This window comes from Rhipicephalus microplus, chromosome 3, assembly GCF_043290135.1.
Source record: "Rhipicephalus microplus isolate Deutch F79 chromosome 3, USDA_Rmic, whole genome shotgun sequence".
Lineage (NCBI taxonomy): Eukaryota > Metazoa > Arthropoda > Arachnida > Ixodida > Ixodidae > Rhipicephalus > Rhipicephalus microplus.
In genome coordinates, this window is record NC_134702.1 from 70,612,353 (window position 1) to 70,628,308 (window position 15,956).

The 15,956-nt window shown below is 42.8% G+C and overlaps 1 protein-coding gene across 3 annotated transcripts in view; it reads right to left on the reverse strand.

Moving 5' to 3' along the window:
- Positions 1-15,956, reverse strand: part of LOC119173648 (syntaxin) — a 42,357-nt gene that overhangs the window by 10,393 nt on the left and 16,008 nt on the right. For 2 of the 3 annotated variants that reach the window (XM_075889782.1, XM_037424447.2), the window contains exons 6-9: positions 13,986-14,094; positions 12,543-12,616; positions 10,988-11,125; positions 9,727-9,837 (exon numbers count right to left, since the gene is read on the reverse strand). In XM_075889782.1, coding sequence (XP_075745897.1) covers positions 9,727-9,837; positions 10,988-11,125; positions 12,543-12,616; positions 13,986-14,094 — 432 coding nt within the window. Of the gene's footprint in view, positions 1-1,465; positions 8,006-9,726; positions 9,838-10,987; positions 11,126-12,542; positions 12,617-13,985; positions 14,095-15,956 lie in introns of those variants that run through there. The other variant, XM_037424453.2, reaches the window with a different exon arrangement.

Here is a 15,956-nt window from a genome sequence, read left to right on the forward strand (position 1 = left end):
CTAGATTCAGAATTCACCATGAATATATTTTTAACCATTAGTGCATTTAAAGCGGGTTCGACTTAATGAGGTTCGACTGCATGTCACAGAAAAATGCAGAGCTTACTGCTGTCAAAGAAGAATAAGTCTAAATATCACTGCTTCAGCAACGACACAAACTCATATACAGTATGAATTGTCTTTGGTTTATAACATAGGAAGGTTGTTGCTATAGAACATGAAATAAATATATAATTTATAAAACCACACAAGCAAACTGTCAAGTTAGAAGTGCCGATAAAGAGCACTTACTTAAGACAGCAGGATAAAAGGAATATGGGGGATTTGCACTGAACAAGAGTGGCCGAACGTGGTCAAATTTTGCAAACACAATTTTTTTTCTCTTTGATTTTTACAATGTGTGTTTATACTTGCTGTGTCGTCTCGCTGGCATATTTTTCTCTTACAATGATCGTGCGATACTTTGAAAAGGTTTCGTTGTCGCCATTCCCAAATTTTCTGGGCTAGAAGTTTTCATAGTTCGTTGTTCTCACTTTTTGTTGTCGAAACGGTTTCGCTTCAAATGTATGTAGCCTGTTTCTCCCACTTGCTATACCCCCTTCAATAAGGGCCTTTATCTCAAGCGTGAGGTTTCATTGTAAATAAATAAATAATACATGAAACAACAGCTGCACAGATTCCTTGCCCTTGTGTGAAATAAGGGTACATAAACACTGTCAAAGAAAGCAGCCATTTCTCCGACAAAGACCAAACTGGTCTCTCTGATATCAGGCTTTCCTCATTGTCCTGTTGACTGCCGACTAGAACTTCATAGTAATAAGGGCTGCAGCGCGAGCACGAATGTGCTAGAAGAAACAGACAAAGTCGAGGTACGAAAGGCAAAAGAGGACAACACGAACGCTGAAGTCAGCGCTCGTGTTGTCCTCTTTTGCCTTCCGTACCTCGACTTTGTCTGTTTCTTCTAGCACATTCGTGCTCGCGCTGCAGCCCTTATTACTATGATTTCAAACTAACTAGCCCAAATCGCCATTCTTCTTCAATGCATGACTAGAACTTCCTTTCTGACTGCGTACTGTGCACATAGTTCTCCTCTCGTGCAAACAGTGCACACTGCAACAATCAACATTTGGTAGACAGCCTATTATATCTAATTGTCTTATGTGAAACGCTATTCCATGTCTTTCTCTGGATGGAGAAAACTTGAGATTGGGAGCTAAAATGCTCGCGCAAAACGAAGTGTTGCAGAGCATAAAACTGTTGCGCTCCTAGACACTGCTCAAGTTTCGCGTTCTGCGAATGATTAGCACAAGATATAGTGACACTGCCTCCTGGCGATATCGAAGAATAACAAGTTCGATTATTTGACTTCGAGCTTGAACGTCTGGACAGATGAGTGTTGTGGGTAATACCTCTGTGAAAACAACGCTATTAGTTGTTTTCAAGCAATTGAACTTGTACAAAATGATCAGATATGAGTGCCACCAAATGGCATTTTATTTTTCTCGAGCCATACATTGTTGGCTGTCAGAAAAAATAAAGTTCAAAAACCATTAAATGGTCAAAAGTCTTTAAAACTTCCTCTCCTCATAAAACTTCACATTGTGAGTCTGCCTTTTTAAGGCCTTTCTTTGGATGCTGTAAAGCAGCAAAGCATTCATTCAAAACTTGAAAAGCTTGCATGAAACTGATACCTAATCCTGCCTACTTTCATGCTCTTAATCTTATCTGTACAAGTGAGCCTTGAACAGAAGATCAATCGACTCCAATCGACAAATTTACAGAAAGAGGGGTGTTTCAGGAGTGCACAACATGAAACTACTTCAAGCACACTCTTAGATATTGCAACGGGTATGAGCCGACGAAGGAGAAAAGGAGGAACATGTGAACTGGTACCGCCTACCAACACTATCATTGCCCGATCACCATCCTCACTCTGTTAATAAACATCCTTCAAGCTTAACCATAACAGTTTTATAATGGAGGTGCGAGGTAATCGCCCAAGATGATGAAGCCACCGCCGCTAGTTCTACGCCAAAGCCGATGCCTTGCCCGACTGCCTCCAGCCCTACCGGAGCTTGTATGTCGAAACACGGGGACCAACAATCATGTTTAACTCCTCCGGCGAGGACACCCGGCACCTGGATGTGTCAGATGAAGCCACGCCCTTTCTCAGGGAAACCCGGCGAGGACGTAGAGAAATGGTTCCCTCACTACAAGCGTGTGAGCAAGTGCAACGGCTGGAATCCCACGGCTCAGTTAGAGTATGTCGCTTTCTTTCCCACTGACACTGTGTTGCTGTGGTTCGAGAACTTTGAAGAGCCGCTGACAACCTGGGATCTCTTCGCTACTCAAATCTCTGAGTGCTTCGGGGATTGAACCACGAAAAGAAAGCGGGCCGAGCAGACATTGCTTCAGTGTGCGCAATTGCCAGGTGAGACATGTACTACGTACATACAGGCAATCCTGAAGTTTTGTAAGATGGTGAATTCTCGAATGTTTGAAGAGGACAAAGTCGGGCATCTACTGAAAGGTATTGCCGAGGACTTGTATAACTACTCGATTGGCAAGGAGAGTCTCGATTCGGTAGCTGACATGATCAAGCACTGCCGCACATTTGAGACCTTGAGAACTTTGGCATATCATGCCAAAGTTTGGCAGGTTAGCGAATCTTGCGACGGTTGCAAGCATTGAGGACAGCTACAGTGTCCATTTGGACCTTGCAGCCACTGTAAGGCAAAATATCCCTGAAGAACTCGAGCGACACAACGAAGCAGTGAATACCGTGGACACTGATAAGTTTGGTTGTGTTTTAGTTAACTTCATGAACACAAACTGGACAGTCAAGTAGATCACCTGCAACAGCGCCACCGTTCCTTTCCTGATGACGTGACGCATCACCAATGCACTTATTGGGGTACGACTACGAATTGGCAATTGGAAGATCGTGTCTACTACTCGCAGCATCCCAGGGCAGCTAATCCCGAAGTCTACAACGTCGGTCGCCCTTCGCCTGTCTGCTACAGCTATAGTGCCACAAAACACATCTCTCGTTTTTGTCGCCGTTGCGGCCATACTAGATACGGCCACCACTGACTTTGCCTAACTTTGAAGAAGGCGTCAACAATGATCACTGGCTGGCAGAACATCGTGCAGCAAGCACTGCAGGCTCGCTTGCCACCCAGGAATTCCTTTCGCCATTACAAAAGGAGGAGTGACTCGCCATCATCAGACTGCAGCCTAACGCCACCATCCAGTCGCCTACGCCGTTCACCATCACCAGGGCCACATTCTACGCCGTTATCGCCATCTGGAAACTAGCCGGCGCCCTTGACGGAGGTACGGTCACCAGCCGGTCTCCGTCTCTGTGCACTACTCCTGCTCCTATTATGATGGACAAGAACAAAGTGTGTGTGTTAATTGATGGTGTGCCTGCAACTGCGTTAGTGGATACTGCCACTACGGTTACGAACAAGAGTGTGACATTCAAAGAAAGGCTGGGTCGGAAAGTTATGTTCCCATGAAATGGTGGTGTGACGTTTCGCGATGTCAGCGGAGAGTGCCTTGTTGCTCTTGGTGTTTGTGTTGCAAATGTTTTATTCGGTGGTGAATATCTCATAACAGAATTTCTGATATTACCACAGTGTACTACCGATGTGATTCTCGGGATAGACTTTCTTCAGGATTGTGGTGCTTTTGTTAACTGTGGCACAGGCAAAATTACACTGAATAGCGCGCTCCTCTCTACTCTTGCCAAGGCATTTTTACCAGAGGAAAACTACTTTGTCGTATCGAACAATTTGCTCATAGCACCATGGTCTCTTTCATGTGTTCCTGTTAATGTTGCTGCTGCCGACCTTTCATCGTTTGATGTGCAAATTCAACCACTTGCAATGGGTTGCGTGAAAAAAAAAGTACTTGTGCCACGTTCTCTCGTGACGGTTGTGAATGGCGCTTCAAGCTTGTGGGCTTTCAGTTGTTCTTCAGTGCCTGCTATACTCCCGCACGATATGAAGCTTGTTTAGTTCGACCAAGTCACTTACAGCTCTATCACCATTTTAAGTGGCGAGGGGCTGTCTCAAGCAAGCAAACCCCAATAAAGCAGTTGTGAAGAACAGGTCTCAGGAATCAACAGCAAGTCGCTGCCCTCACATGAATGTCACGCTCTTACACAAGTCTTTCTGACTCATCTTTGAGTGTCTGATTTCACACAGGGTGACACGGGGACTTCACTACCGCGTTCTCATGCCCACCGAATCTACACATCCACTTCAGTAAAAATCTTATTGCGTGTCTTCGACAGAAAGGACACTGATAGCTGATCAGGCAACCAACATGCTATAGAAAGGTATTGTCCAAGAGTCATCTAGTCAGTGGACAGCACCTGTGATCTTAGTAAGGAAGAAGTGTGGATCATGGCGGTTTTGTGTTGACTATAAAAAACTAAACGGGGTCACAAAAAAAAATTTGAATCCACTTCCAAGAATTGACAACATCATTAACTGCCTACATTCCACTGCCTACTTTTCGTAAATGGATTTGCGATCAGGGTATTGGCAGATACCCGTGCACCCAAACGACAAAGAGAAAACAGCCTTCATGACACCTGACGGCCTTTATAAATTTAGCGTTATGCCGTTCGGTCTTTATAATGCACCAACAATGTTCGAACGATTTCAGGACACGATATTCTGAGGACTTATATGGGAAATTTGTTTGTGCTATCTAGATGTTATGCGGTGATTTTCGGCAGCACACTGAACAAGCGTAACAGACGTCTCGGTCTTGTTTTGGACTGCATAGACAAGGTTACCATGATCCTAAACATTAAGAAATGTCGTTTTGGTGAAACAGAGACCTTAGTACTTGAACATTTTGTCAACAAAAAAGTGCGTGAGGCCAGACCGACGAAAAATTGCGGCCGTCGGCTCTTTCGAACCATTAAAATCGGTGTGTAAATTGAGGAGCTGCTTGGGTTTGTTTCCATATTTTCATCGTTTTGTTCCATGTTTTGCCGACGTTGTGCATCCCCTAACATGTCTTCTCCAATAGAATGTCCCTTTCAACTGAACTTCAGCTTGCGATGAGGCTTTCCGCCAACATCGGGGCCCATACTGCGACATTTTGATGCATCCTTGCCGACAGAGGTGTTTGCTGATGCTAGTGGCATTGGTGCCGTACTAGTGCAGCGTCATCAAGGAGCTGAGCACGTAGTGGCTTATGCTTGTGGATTTCTCAACAAGGCCGCGCACAACTATACTGTGATGGAACAAGAATGCTTGGCAGTTGTTTTTGGGGTACTCAAATTTCGACCTTATATTTAAGGGCACCCGTTCCCTATCATTACCGACCACCATGCTTTATGCTGGCTGGTGAATCTCCATGATCCGAGTGGTCCACTGGCACGTTGGGCGCTTTGACTTCAGGTGTATGACTTCGTCATCTCGTACAAGTCTGGACGCCACCACGCAGATGTAGACTGTCTCTCCCGCCTTCCTCTGAGGACGACAGAGTGCCACGAAGGCAGTTTTGACGACTGTTTTGCCTCCACTTCTTCCACATTCCCAGACTCGATTACTTTCAAGAAAGAACAAGATTCTGATATAAGTCTGGAGCCATTATTTGTTGTGGCATCACGTCCTATAGCCACCGGCCGCTTTTGTGTCCGTGATGGCCTTCTCTACAAGACCAATTATTCGGCTAAAGGCGCACGCTTTCTTTTGGTCATACCACAGAGTCTACAGTTGGACATACTGGAGGCCATGCACGACGATGTCACAGCTGGTCATCTGGGGTTTACCAGATCGTTGACTCGAACACAATAGCGCTTTTACTGGTCCAGAATGCGAGGCATAGTTTAGCACTATGTCGCAGCTTGCGAACAACGTCAATGCTACAAGCACCCTTCGACTCTTTCACCGGGGCTTCTCCAACCACTGCCACCACCTCGTCTACCATTTGAACAAGTTGGTATCCATATTTTAGGCCCATTTATGCGCTCGTCTAACAACAATCGATGGGTGACAATATGCGTCGACCACCTTACCCGTTACGCAGAAACGGCGGCCATATCATCCTCGACAGCTGCGTTTGTGGCCATGTTTTTGCTTAGATTCATTCATAATTTCTGAAACCACGTAACTTTTTTTTTCGATTGTGCAATGGGAATGTTTTCTATCTTAATCGTTTCTATGTTTATGAATAGTGATAAAAGTTGCACTCAACAAAGGCACTGAGAAAAGGGAACTTCTGAGACTTGCTCAGCACTAATAGTATGAATGAGCACTGTTCAATAACAAAAAAAAAAGCCCTACATTCAGCAGCTCCCACAGGTAGACTGTGAAAGCTTCCGGAGCTACTGCATTATTTCGGTTTCACTTCCTACTGCATGTATCTGGTGAACAGCGTACACCTGACATGTACACTCGAACCTCGTTATAATGAAGTTTCATCTTATACAAAAATAAGTTTGTTATGCACCCGAAAATTCGTCATAGATATATACTCCTAACACTATATTGCAAGACTATTTACTTACCTTGTTATATTCAATATTTCATTATATATGGGTTCGTTATATCAAGATGAGAGTGTAGAATGTTCTTCAGAAATATTATTGGTTGCACAACCAGCAACGCATATGGTTCAGAGTGACCATTAAGAAAAAAGACGGAGCTGAATATATAAAGTAAAAAAAGGAAATAGGAACTAAACGATAGCCCCAAAGAGGTTATTGCAAATAAAATTAGCTGGTCTTAATATAAGGGCATCTAAAGATGACAACAGTATTGCAATCAGGGAGGCAGACGAGTCTTATAGGAGGGTATGATCACGGTGTCGGCAACACAAGCATTGAGCAAACATATTCTAAAAAATCAGAAATACAAACTCATCTCTTTGAGTGTGTTCTATCTGCTGTAGTCAATTATGCATATAGAAAGGCTGTATACATCTTAGAATACAATGGATAGCAGCCTTGCTCTAGTGAAATGTGCAATGTTAAAGCAATGACAGTTCAGAAATAATAATAATAATAATTATATCTGAGGCTTCATGTCCCAAAACTACAATATGACTGAGGGATGCTGTAGTGGAGACCGCAAAAGTTATGACAACCTGGCCTTTTTTAATGTGCCCCTACACTGCACCGTACATGGGCCTCTAAAATTACACCTTCATCGAAGCGTAATTTGGATCGAACCCGTAACCTCTGGATTAGTAGCAGAGCACTGTAATCACCACACTATTGCGGCGGACTCAGTTTGTAAGTCTCAAGCCTTCGTCGCGATTCAAAGGCTGTTCAGCACTGAACAGCCTTTTAAGCTATTCTGGTGCTGCCGGTAGTATCAATCAGATTCATCATAAAGGGGTGCATCTTACAAAGCCATGAACGTTCTCCTTTTCAATACACATCCGCTACAGTTAGGATCTCTAATCTTCTACCAAATGATAAAGAAAAATAGACGATGACATCTCACACAGCATCACAATACTACGGTGTTACTTATTTACATTGCAAAATGTACATCACAAATCCAATATCCAGGCCCAAGCTGATACAAAATACCAGTCCATGGTCAATGAGACACGGGTACGTAGTTCTACATGGTCCCTGTGCCTATCCTCACAGTCGAGGGCTCTAGGTAAACCGCGTGTGCTTTTGCTAGAGCCTGTTAAATAAACTGGCACAAGCAATACCTGTATTTTAAAACTTCGTTGCTAACTGAAATTCTAAATAAAGAAAATAACTGAAAATAAAAATCAAAAGAACATTTCTAACAAAATGTGCGACAGGCTTGTCTCATTCCCATCTGCAGCACAGAATGTTGCACAATAAAGTGGGAAAAAGAAAATGCGTCGCATATTTTGGGTTCTGCCAAGGATCCTTGCGTACGAGAAAGCGATGTTGTCGTCCTCTCCGTTCCTTTCATCTCCGCACCGAGACAAATATGATTATGGCCAGGATGACGACGAGGACCACAATCAGGACTAGGATTATTATTTTCTTCTGAAAACAAAAACAATTACAATAAAAATGAAAATAGAGGAAAACAAAAAGTGGGTAACAAAAAAAAAAAGAGAGAGAGAGAAATGACAGCCCGCTTGCTCAGAGAACTGCAGGCCTCGATTAACGAGGATACGTTGGCATGGCGAGTTTATTGAAACGCCAATTTTTAAACTGTGTAAGGAGGAAAGCTGCGAGAACAAAAATGTCAACTGAAAGATGATTGATTAACTGAACAAAATCAAACAAGGAGAAAACAAGAAGAGGTGTGCTACCTTCACGGGCTGTAGAAATAAATATGTAACAAATTCATCTACGTATTGAATCAAACAACGTGAAATCACACCTCTCTTTTTTCGTGATGTACTCTACAGTGATATGCCCCACCATGATACTAACAATAATCCTGACATCATCATCGAACTGCATTACGACCATACCTTTCAACCTGTGAAGTAAACAATTGGCAGAAATCTAGTGGACACCACTATCAAAAGCAATGGAGAGAAAGTGTGGTAGGTGAGCAGAGAGGGGAGGGGAGCGCATGCAACAAGCGTGTACCGTTCAGATATGCACATGCATTTTCTAAACAACTTGCCTCCGATGTAGCACACAAGCAGCATATTTTAAAGGGACACTAAAGGCAACTATTAAGTCGACGTTGATTGTTGAAATAGCGGTCCAGATCCATAGTGTTACTTTGTGCCAAGGGAGTGCTCATATTGAAATAAAATCACGTTTTAGTGGCCTAAATCGAGTTCGCGCCCTTCAAATTACCTGTATCAAGCGTATCGTGTCACGTCACTGTTACCGTGACCAACGTTGCCCGGCATTATTGTTAGGCCGCCAACCCTAGTAGCAGCAGAGCGAAAGTAGCCGGAGCCACAGCAGAAACAATGGCTGCCATTGTTTTTCAAAAACTGAATTTTTGAACCGCTCACACCATTCCCCATCGTAACGTCTGGAGGGTTTTTTTCCATGAATCAAGCATAAATGAACCAGCAGCATTTTATTACGCCTCTTGATGCATGGAAGGTTCTTTATTTAGTGCAGCACATTCGATTACTAGTGAATAATTGCAGGTGGTACCTCTCACACCATTGGGATCATTGGGAAAATGACCTACTTGCGAAGCATGTGTTTTTCTGCATCTACATTGATTTCTCGGTAAGTAGAGCACTACTGTTGATGATATTGTCGTTTTAGACGTTGTCATACATTGAGCTTTTACTATGATGTATATTATTTGACTTTAGTGTCTCTTTAAACAGCAATTACTGATGAGGCAGAAATTGTTTATAGACCAGCAAATTTTTGGACGAATCCGCTATTCTTAATTTTGCCTCCTCTCAAAACCGTACATACTTTGCACAATACATTATGATGCTACAAGAGCAAGTACTACGCCATGTTTTTTTGCATGCACACATTCTTTTCTCTTTTTTTATAATTTCGAGCTACATCACCATCCAACATTGTTTAAAACATTTCTTGAGGAAGAACATTGGGTAATAACAAGGCATGACTTGTGAAACCCGGTACGAAGGCACACTAGCGAACCTTACAATAAAAAAATCCATGGATTTCGGGAGCGTATGCACAACCATTGCGAGCAGTCCTCTATCTTGGTGCCTCTCTGTCTTTAAGACTTAGCTTTTGTTGGACACAGACATAACGTCAAATGCGACAGCACACACTTTTGAGCGTGCGTTTGTGAGACCTACCTTGCGTGCTTTACTCTGATAACGAACGGCTCGTCGCGTCTCCTGTGTGGCAGTGTCAACGTAGGCCGCGGCATTCTTCACATGGTACTCAATGCGGTCCACCATTTCACCCTGCAGGCAGCGAAATTCGATACTTTCACCCACAAACACACAGACATACAATACAAGGAACATCTGCAGCCTTCAGTCAACCCTTTGGCTCATGTTCTCAAGACAACTACATGTTTGTACAATGGATGCTGCTATTTCTTATCGGGAGCTATAACTTTCATAGAATGCACATGCTATGCAAACGTTTTCGAATTGTGGTGAATGCTAATGCACAAGCAAATTCATCAGGGACACTGTTTTGTGTGCGTCTCGGGACAGAACAAAACATTAACAAGATGAGAGGGAGCAGCACGGGATCGGTCGAGGCTTGTCTGACAATCAGACATGAAAATAGCAACTGGGAAACGGCAGTGCTGTCAATAATTTCGGCAAAGAACGGGCACAGAACGGAGGCCTCGTTCTTTCCGACAGAGAGGATACAAAACAGTCTTTAGGTGACCTGGATTGGATCTGAATATAAGCGCTGGGTTCGGAGAATCGAATTCGCCTGCTTTGTGTCTGGGTTGCTCTAATCCAACGCGGAATAGTTTGCAAAAATTTACAACCAGCCACCACTTCTAAATGACTCCTCAAAGTGCGACACCATCAAGCATCCATTCAAGACATTAACACGAATGACAGGTTCAAGTCATTGCCCTCTTCAATTTCAAGCTTCGAAAAAACAATGCCTGTCAATAGTGATGCTAAAGTATCATAAATCTATACCTTTTCATGTGCTAAAAATATTTCTGAATTCCTTCATTGGCTGTTTGCTCCCTCTTGTCCTCTTGTGTGTTTTGTTCCGTTCTGTTGCAGAACACTTACGAAATAGCCCCCCACAGCCCGCTTGAACTCTTGTCTTGCTTTCAGCAAGTGCGACGGCTACACTGCATAGGTTCCCACTGCTTATTATGACTACAGCTTCATTTACAAAGAGCTGTGCTTAACACTTGCCAGTCATACACACACAGCCTACATGGCCGCACACGCAATGTAATCCAATGAGAGACAGCACACGCCCAACGACGAACACCAGTGTTGACAGCCTCAACACTAAGGCAGCCTATAATGTTTCACCCCGCCGCAACATACCACCCACAAGCTTGCGTGCACACAGTCACTGCATCTAATTGAGGTTTCAACATTTTGGTCAAGGCAAAACTGGCCATACCTGGCTTTCAACCAGCATGGCCATGTCCATGAACATGTCGTGAAGCTCTCTGATGCTCTTCTCCAGCTTTATGATGTCGTTGTGGCGGGCTTCGATTTCCGCCAGCGTCTGCCTGGCCTTCTGCGTCTCCATTACAATCTGCAGGCAACACCGGTGGTTGGGACATCATGGCGCATGGCTTCTTTTTTTTTCCCCCCTTTCCTTTTTTCCCAGAAGCGAGCCCCTGAGAGTTGCTACAGAACGTGCAGCTACGCCCTTGTTGCCCTCTACCACACCTTGTGATAACAGGGTTAAAACAGAGAAATATTTTGGTAGCCGAACGGAGAAAGCTGGATCCTAGTGAACTTGTTATGAAATTCTTACTAACCCATGCTCTCCTACGTCATGCGTGATGAACAGGAAGATGACATTTAAAAAAATGTGTAAATGTGCAGAGAAACTATCTTGTTTGTTATGGAATTTTCGGACAAGCATAACAGCATTTTATGCTCTGTTCCACCGCAGCTTTTCCGGGTTCCTTATCGCCTGCATGCAGAAACTTTCTGGCTGTTATTTTTTTTTTTTAATAAGTAAAACGCGCCCTAAAGGAACCTCCCAAATGTTACTCTGTAAGGTGCACGAAACTTTGTTAAGAGCCAGTAGATTTCTAAAAGCTATGTCGATGCTTGTGTCACACTGCCATGGTCCTTACATAATATTGCCAAACTTATGTGAAACTCGCAAAATGGTTGCACTGAAAGACAATGTCAGTGATGTCATGTAACACACACTCGCCAACTCAGTTTATTGCTATGTTACTTCGTTGCTTTACTGTTATGTATTACTATCTTCCTTTCCTTCACAGCTGGTGTTAAAAATAAATATGAAAACTAAGGGCAGACAATGCCCTGTAAAAGCTCCTGTAGATATGTCTTAGTTGCACCCAACAAATGCTAGAAAGTGCAAGCAACTTCACACACCTTCAGCGAATAAGTCTATTAACTGTTGAAACAAGTACACTACTTTAGATTTCTTATCAGCTATAGCAGTATGATATGGTACGATAAACTTTAATGAGTCCGAAGGGCAGTACCCAAAAGCATTTCACAGCTATGTGCAATTCACACAAACACAAGGAAATCAATGAAAATCGCTACTTTATCCTTGTGAGCTGCTTTTATGTCTATGTATGTTGCCACAGCAGTCACTCATCTCGAACTACAAAGAACATATTCCGCAAAAATTTCAGCATAGCCTGGTGTTGCTGCCTTTCATGCTTCCGACATCAGTGCTGCAACCTGGCATGAGCAAACTTGGACACCACAAGAGGGTTGACAATTTGTCTGGCCAGTATCACCAATCTCAAACCTCATTATAACACAGTTGCATCTTACATGAAAATAAGTTTGTTATAATCGAAATTTCATTATAAAGGTGTATTCCCAACACTACATCTACTGCAAGATTATTCTTCATTTACCTCGTTATAACCTATATTTCGTAATATCCGGGTCCGTTATAGCGAGGTTTGAGTGTACAGTTAAATAAGTACAGAAGAGAATAACCAAGAACGTACTCCCTGAGTGAATATGGCTGGATTCCCACTTTCCAGCATCTCCTCGATTTCTTCATCTGTTGTCATTTTCCCCGCTGTAAAATTAATGGAGAAAGCTTTCTCACCATTGCCCACACGAGTAGTATCAGAGTCACACCAAGCAGAAAGGCAAATTAGTCATTTTTATGCTATTAGCAAATTAAAGGTAGCACATCAGTGCTGGCATCGACAGATGACAAACCAGAAGCAGGCTTCAGCATTGAAATGCTTGAACAAGCCCAATTCTAGAAACTTTCTCTCTTTGCCTAAAAACAAGGCTTCAGCAAAAGCTAGGCTACTCAGATGAATCTCAGGACAAGCTTCAGTATGCAACTGCTTCAGCACTAAAAATAGGCAACACATCAGCAGTTCTTTGTGAAGTACACAACAGAACCACACAGCCACTGAGCCATTTTAGCATTTCTAAGTAGTGTGTGAACTGCTCTAGTAATAACTTAAAGTAGAATTCATATCAGCCTGTGCAAAGAACCTTTAAAAGTTCCAAGGGGTCACAAGGCTCTGACAAGGGATTTTTTTAAGTAGTAATGCCCCCTGATCTTTAATACAAAGCTTTCTTTCTTCAAGTTAAGCCATTTTTTTTCCATTTCATCTTGTGTCTGTGTTAGTGAGCCAACTACTACCATTATCTGCAGTAAAAGACGGCAAGTCGCCGGGGCGTTTGTAGGTGTTATTGAGGGTAATGACAGAATTAGAGACTTGAACATAAGCCCGTGAGATGGTCAGCGTCTCTTCTTTCTAATCACTCTCTTGGCTGCTATCACATAACCTGTGGTAAGAGAAACGAACAAGCATTCCCAGCCAAAGTTCCGGTTAGCTGCAGCTCACCTTAACCACATGAATACATAAAGAGTTCAGTTCTTCAACAAATAAATGTCAGTGGAGCACTAGGTGAGAAGCAATTTGTTTGTTGACTCTCCCATATGTGTATTCACTAATTGATTTAATGTCCAATAGGAAAATCGCAAAGCGTGCCTTGGGCCGCCATAGCTCAAATGTAAAAATGTGCTCCATGCTTCATTTACATGCGCTAATCATCAGCCACCACAAACCACATGACTCCTCTCCATGAAGATGCTAAATGGATTGAACTGGCTTAACTCTTCGCTTGCATTAACCACATGGCCAGATACACAAATAAAATTAGCTAAGCTGAGGTCGAGCTAAATTTAAAATATTTCCAAGTGTTCCCTAAAATGTTCAAAAGCCCTTTCGAGGTGGAGCAAGTATCAGTTAAACATTCGATGGGGATCACCAAAAACATCGAGCCCAAGTAAGATTAGAGCGAGAGTCAATATAACTGGCAGACTCAAAAACTTCACGGCCATTTAATAGCACAATATGGAACAATAGTCAGCGGTAAGCCAGTGGTAAACACGTAGGGCATTTCCCAAAGTTAATACTCACTGATCTCCAGTTGCCGTCTGATGCGGTCCTTACACCGTTCACGGTAGTCATTCTGGATCTTGTTGTACTCTGTCATGACTTCGACAAACTTGCGAGAAAGTGTTGAATGCTGGGTGATGAGGAATAAGATGGTCAGTGACATATATGCACAGCACTGACAATTGTGACTGCGTGAGCATGACTATAATGGCTGTGCTGATAAGAAAACATAGAACAAGAAAAGCACTCAGCTTATTTTGAAAAATCACATGAATATATGCAACTAAATATCCTTCATGAGAATAAAAACAAACCATAAGATTAAGCAATTCAAATGATATGAGATTAACAGCACTTGAGCACCTATGGCTCAAGAGCAATGCTACTCACTGAATACTCAAATGGTAGACGTTACAAGCACTGTCTGCTTGTTGCTTCAGTCCAGCAGTAGTAATTGGGCGTAGCATCGCAAGAAATAAAGACTGCTCATAGCTCATAAAGATCTTCCATTTATTAACAACGGCAAATCGAGATTGCCAACAGAGGTCAGTGTGGTACGTTATCTTACGCACCATGCCTCCAAAAGAAGGCCATTGTCTTTTGCTCACGAGTGAAGTTTTCACTCAAGATGTCTGAGCAGGTGTGAGAAATTAAGTTATGCTGAGGATTCAATCGTCACGCCCTTTCACCATCAGGCATAAATCAGTGCTTGCAGTCAGAGAAGTAGAAGAAGATCTGCGGCTGCCCGTCATGTCTGGATTTGTGTCTCCCTCCACAGCACAGTGTGAAGGACCAGAGACGGATGCCGTAAACATGGCAACAGCGAGACAAGTCCACAAAAGGCAAATGTCGTTTCAAGCTGTAGCGAGTACTTTGAATGCAAATCAAGTGCCGCCCTCACAGAAAATGAACACGATTGGCTCCACCATCGTGGCAGCCCAGAACAAACACTCATAATTTCTTGCATCCCATTCATAGCTCCAAAGTACTAAACAGCCAATGATGACCTACACAGCATCTGACATAAAATACATTAACTAGTCATTTCTGTATTTTATAATTAGTTTTAATATAATAAATTGCTGCTGCTAACTATTCTCAATAATTTGTTTTAGGAAATATACAACCCTTCGTCTGCATATTACACTGATTCATCCCTGGCTACATTGCCTTGTAGAGAAAAAGTCACCAGTGCAACACAAGAATTAATAATTAAGCCTAACAATTACACTTTTCTTTTCTTTTGTCAAGCAAGCTAGAGTCTTTGAAACAAATTCATATTAGTAATTGCTTCCTCGGCAACTAAGCAACTGCTTCGGTATCGGTGAAAAGATGTTAACTAATAGGTTACATGTCACTCAAGCTAACATTTGCCTTTAGTGCCTCCTAAAAAGCTACTCTATAGCATTCCCATGCTCGCAGAATGCTGCTAGCACTAAAATGTAGCACGTCAAGCAACTACTCTCACAGCATGAGCAAATGCGCACGAGTCGAGTCAAGCAAGAAAAACATCACAGGCAGTCAAATATTCTTTTTTTTTTCTGTCCTGAAAGTCCTCAATTGTGGTGTCAAACAACATAACGTATGCCACCGCAACTGCTTTTCCTCGGCCAAGAAGCAAGAATTCTTTTGCGCCTATTCAGCCAGGCCAAGGCTGTCCACTGACAAGCCGTAATTTCAATTCTCAATGCTGTGACTTCTACCTGTAGCAGGACACACACCCAGCTGTGCATCAGACAGGTGTGCTGTTTCGGTATTGCAAAAGGAAGGTGACTGCTATCATGCATGCGACCAACGATCAGCCTTTTCATGATCTCGTGTTGACCATATCTGTGAATGTATAAAGTTCATAAACAAAACTAGCAAGCTGTCATGTTTTAAAGAAACGAACAAAATAGAAACGTTATAGTGAATAACTACGTCACACCTTTTGGCTCCATAAAGTCAATGTTTACTTTCAATCAAAATATAAGGGTGCAAGCTCCCTTGCAA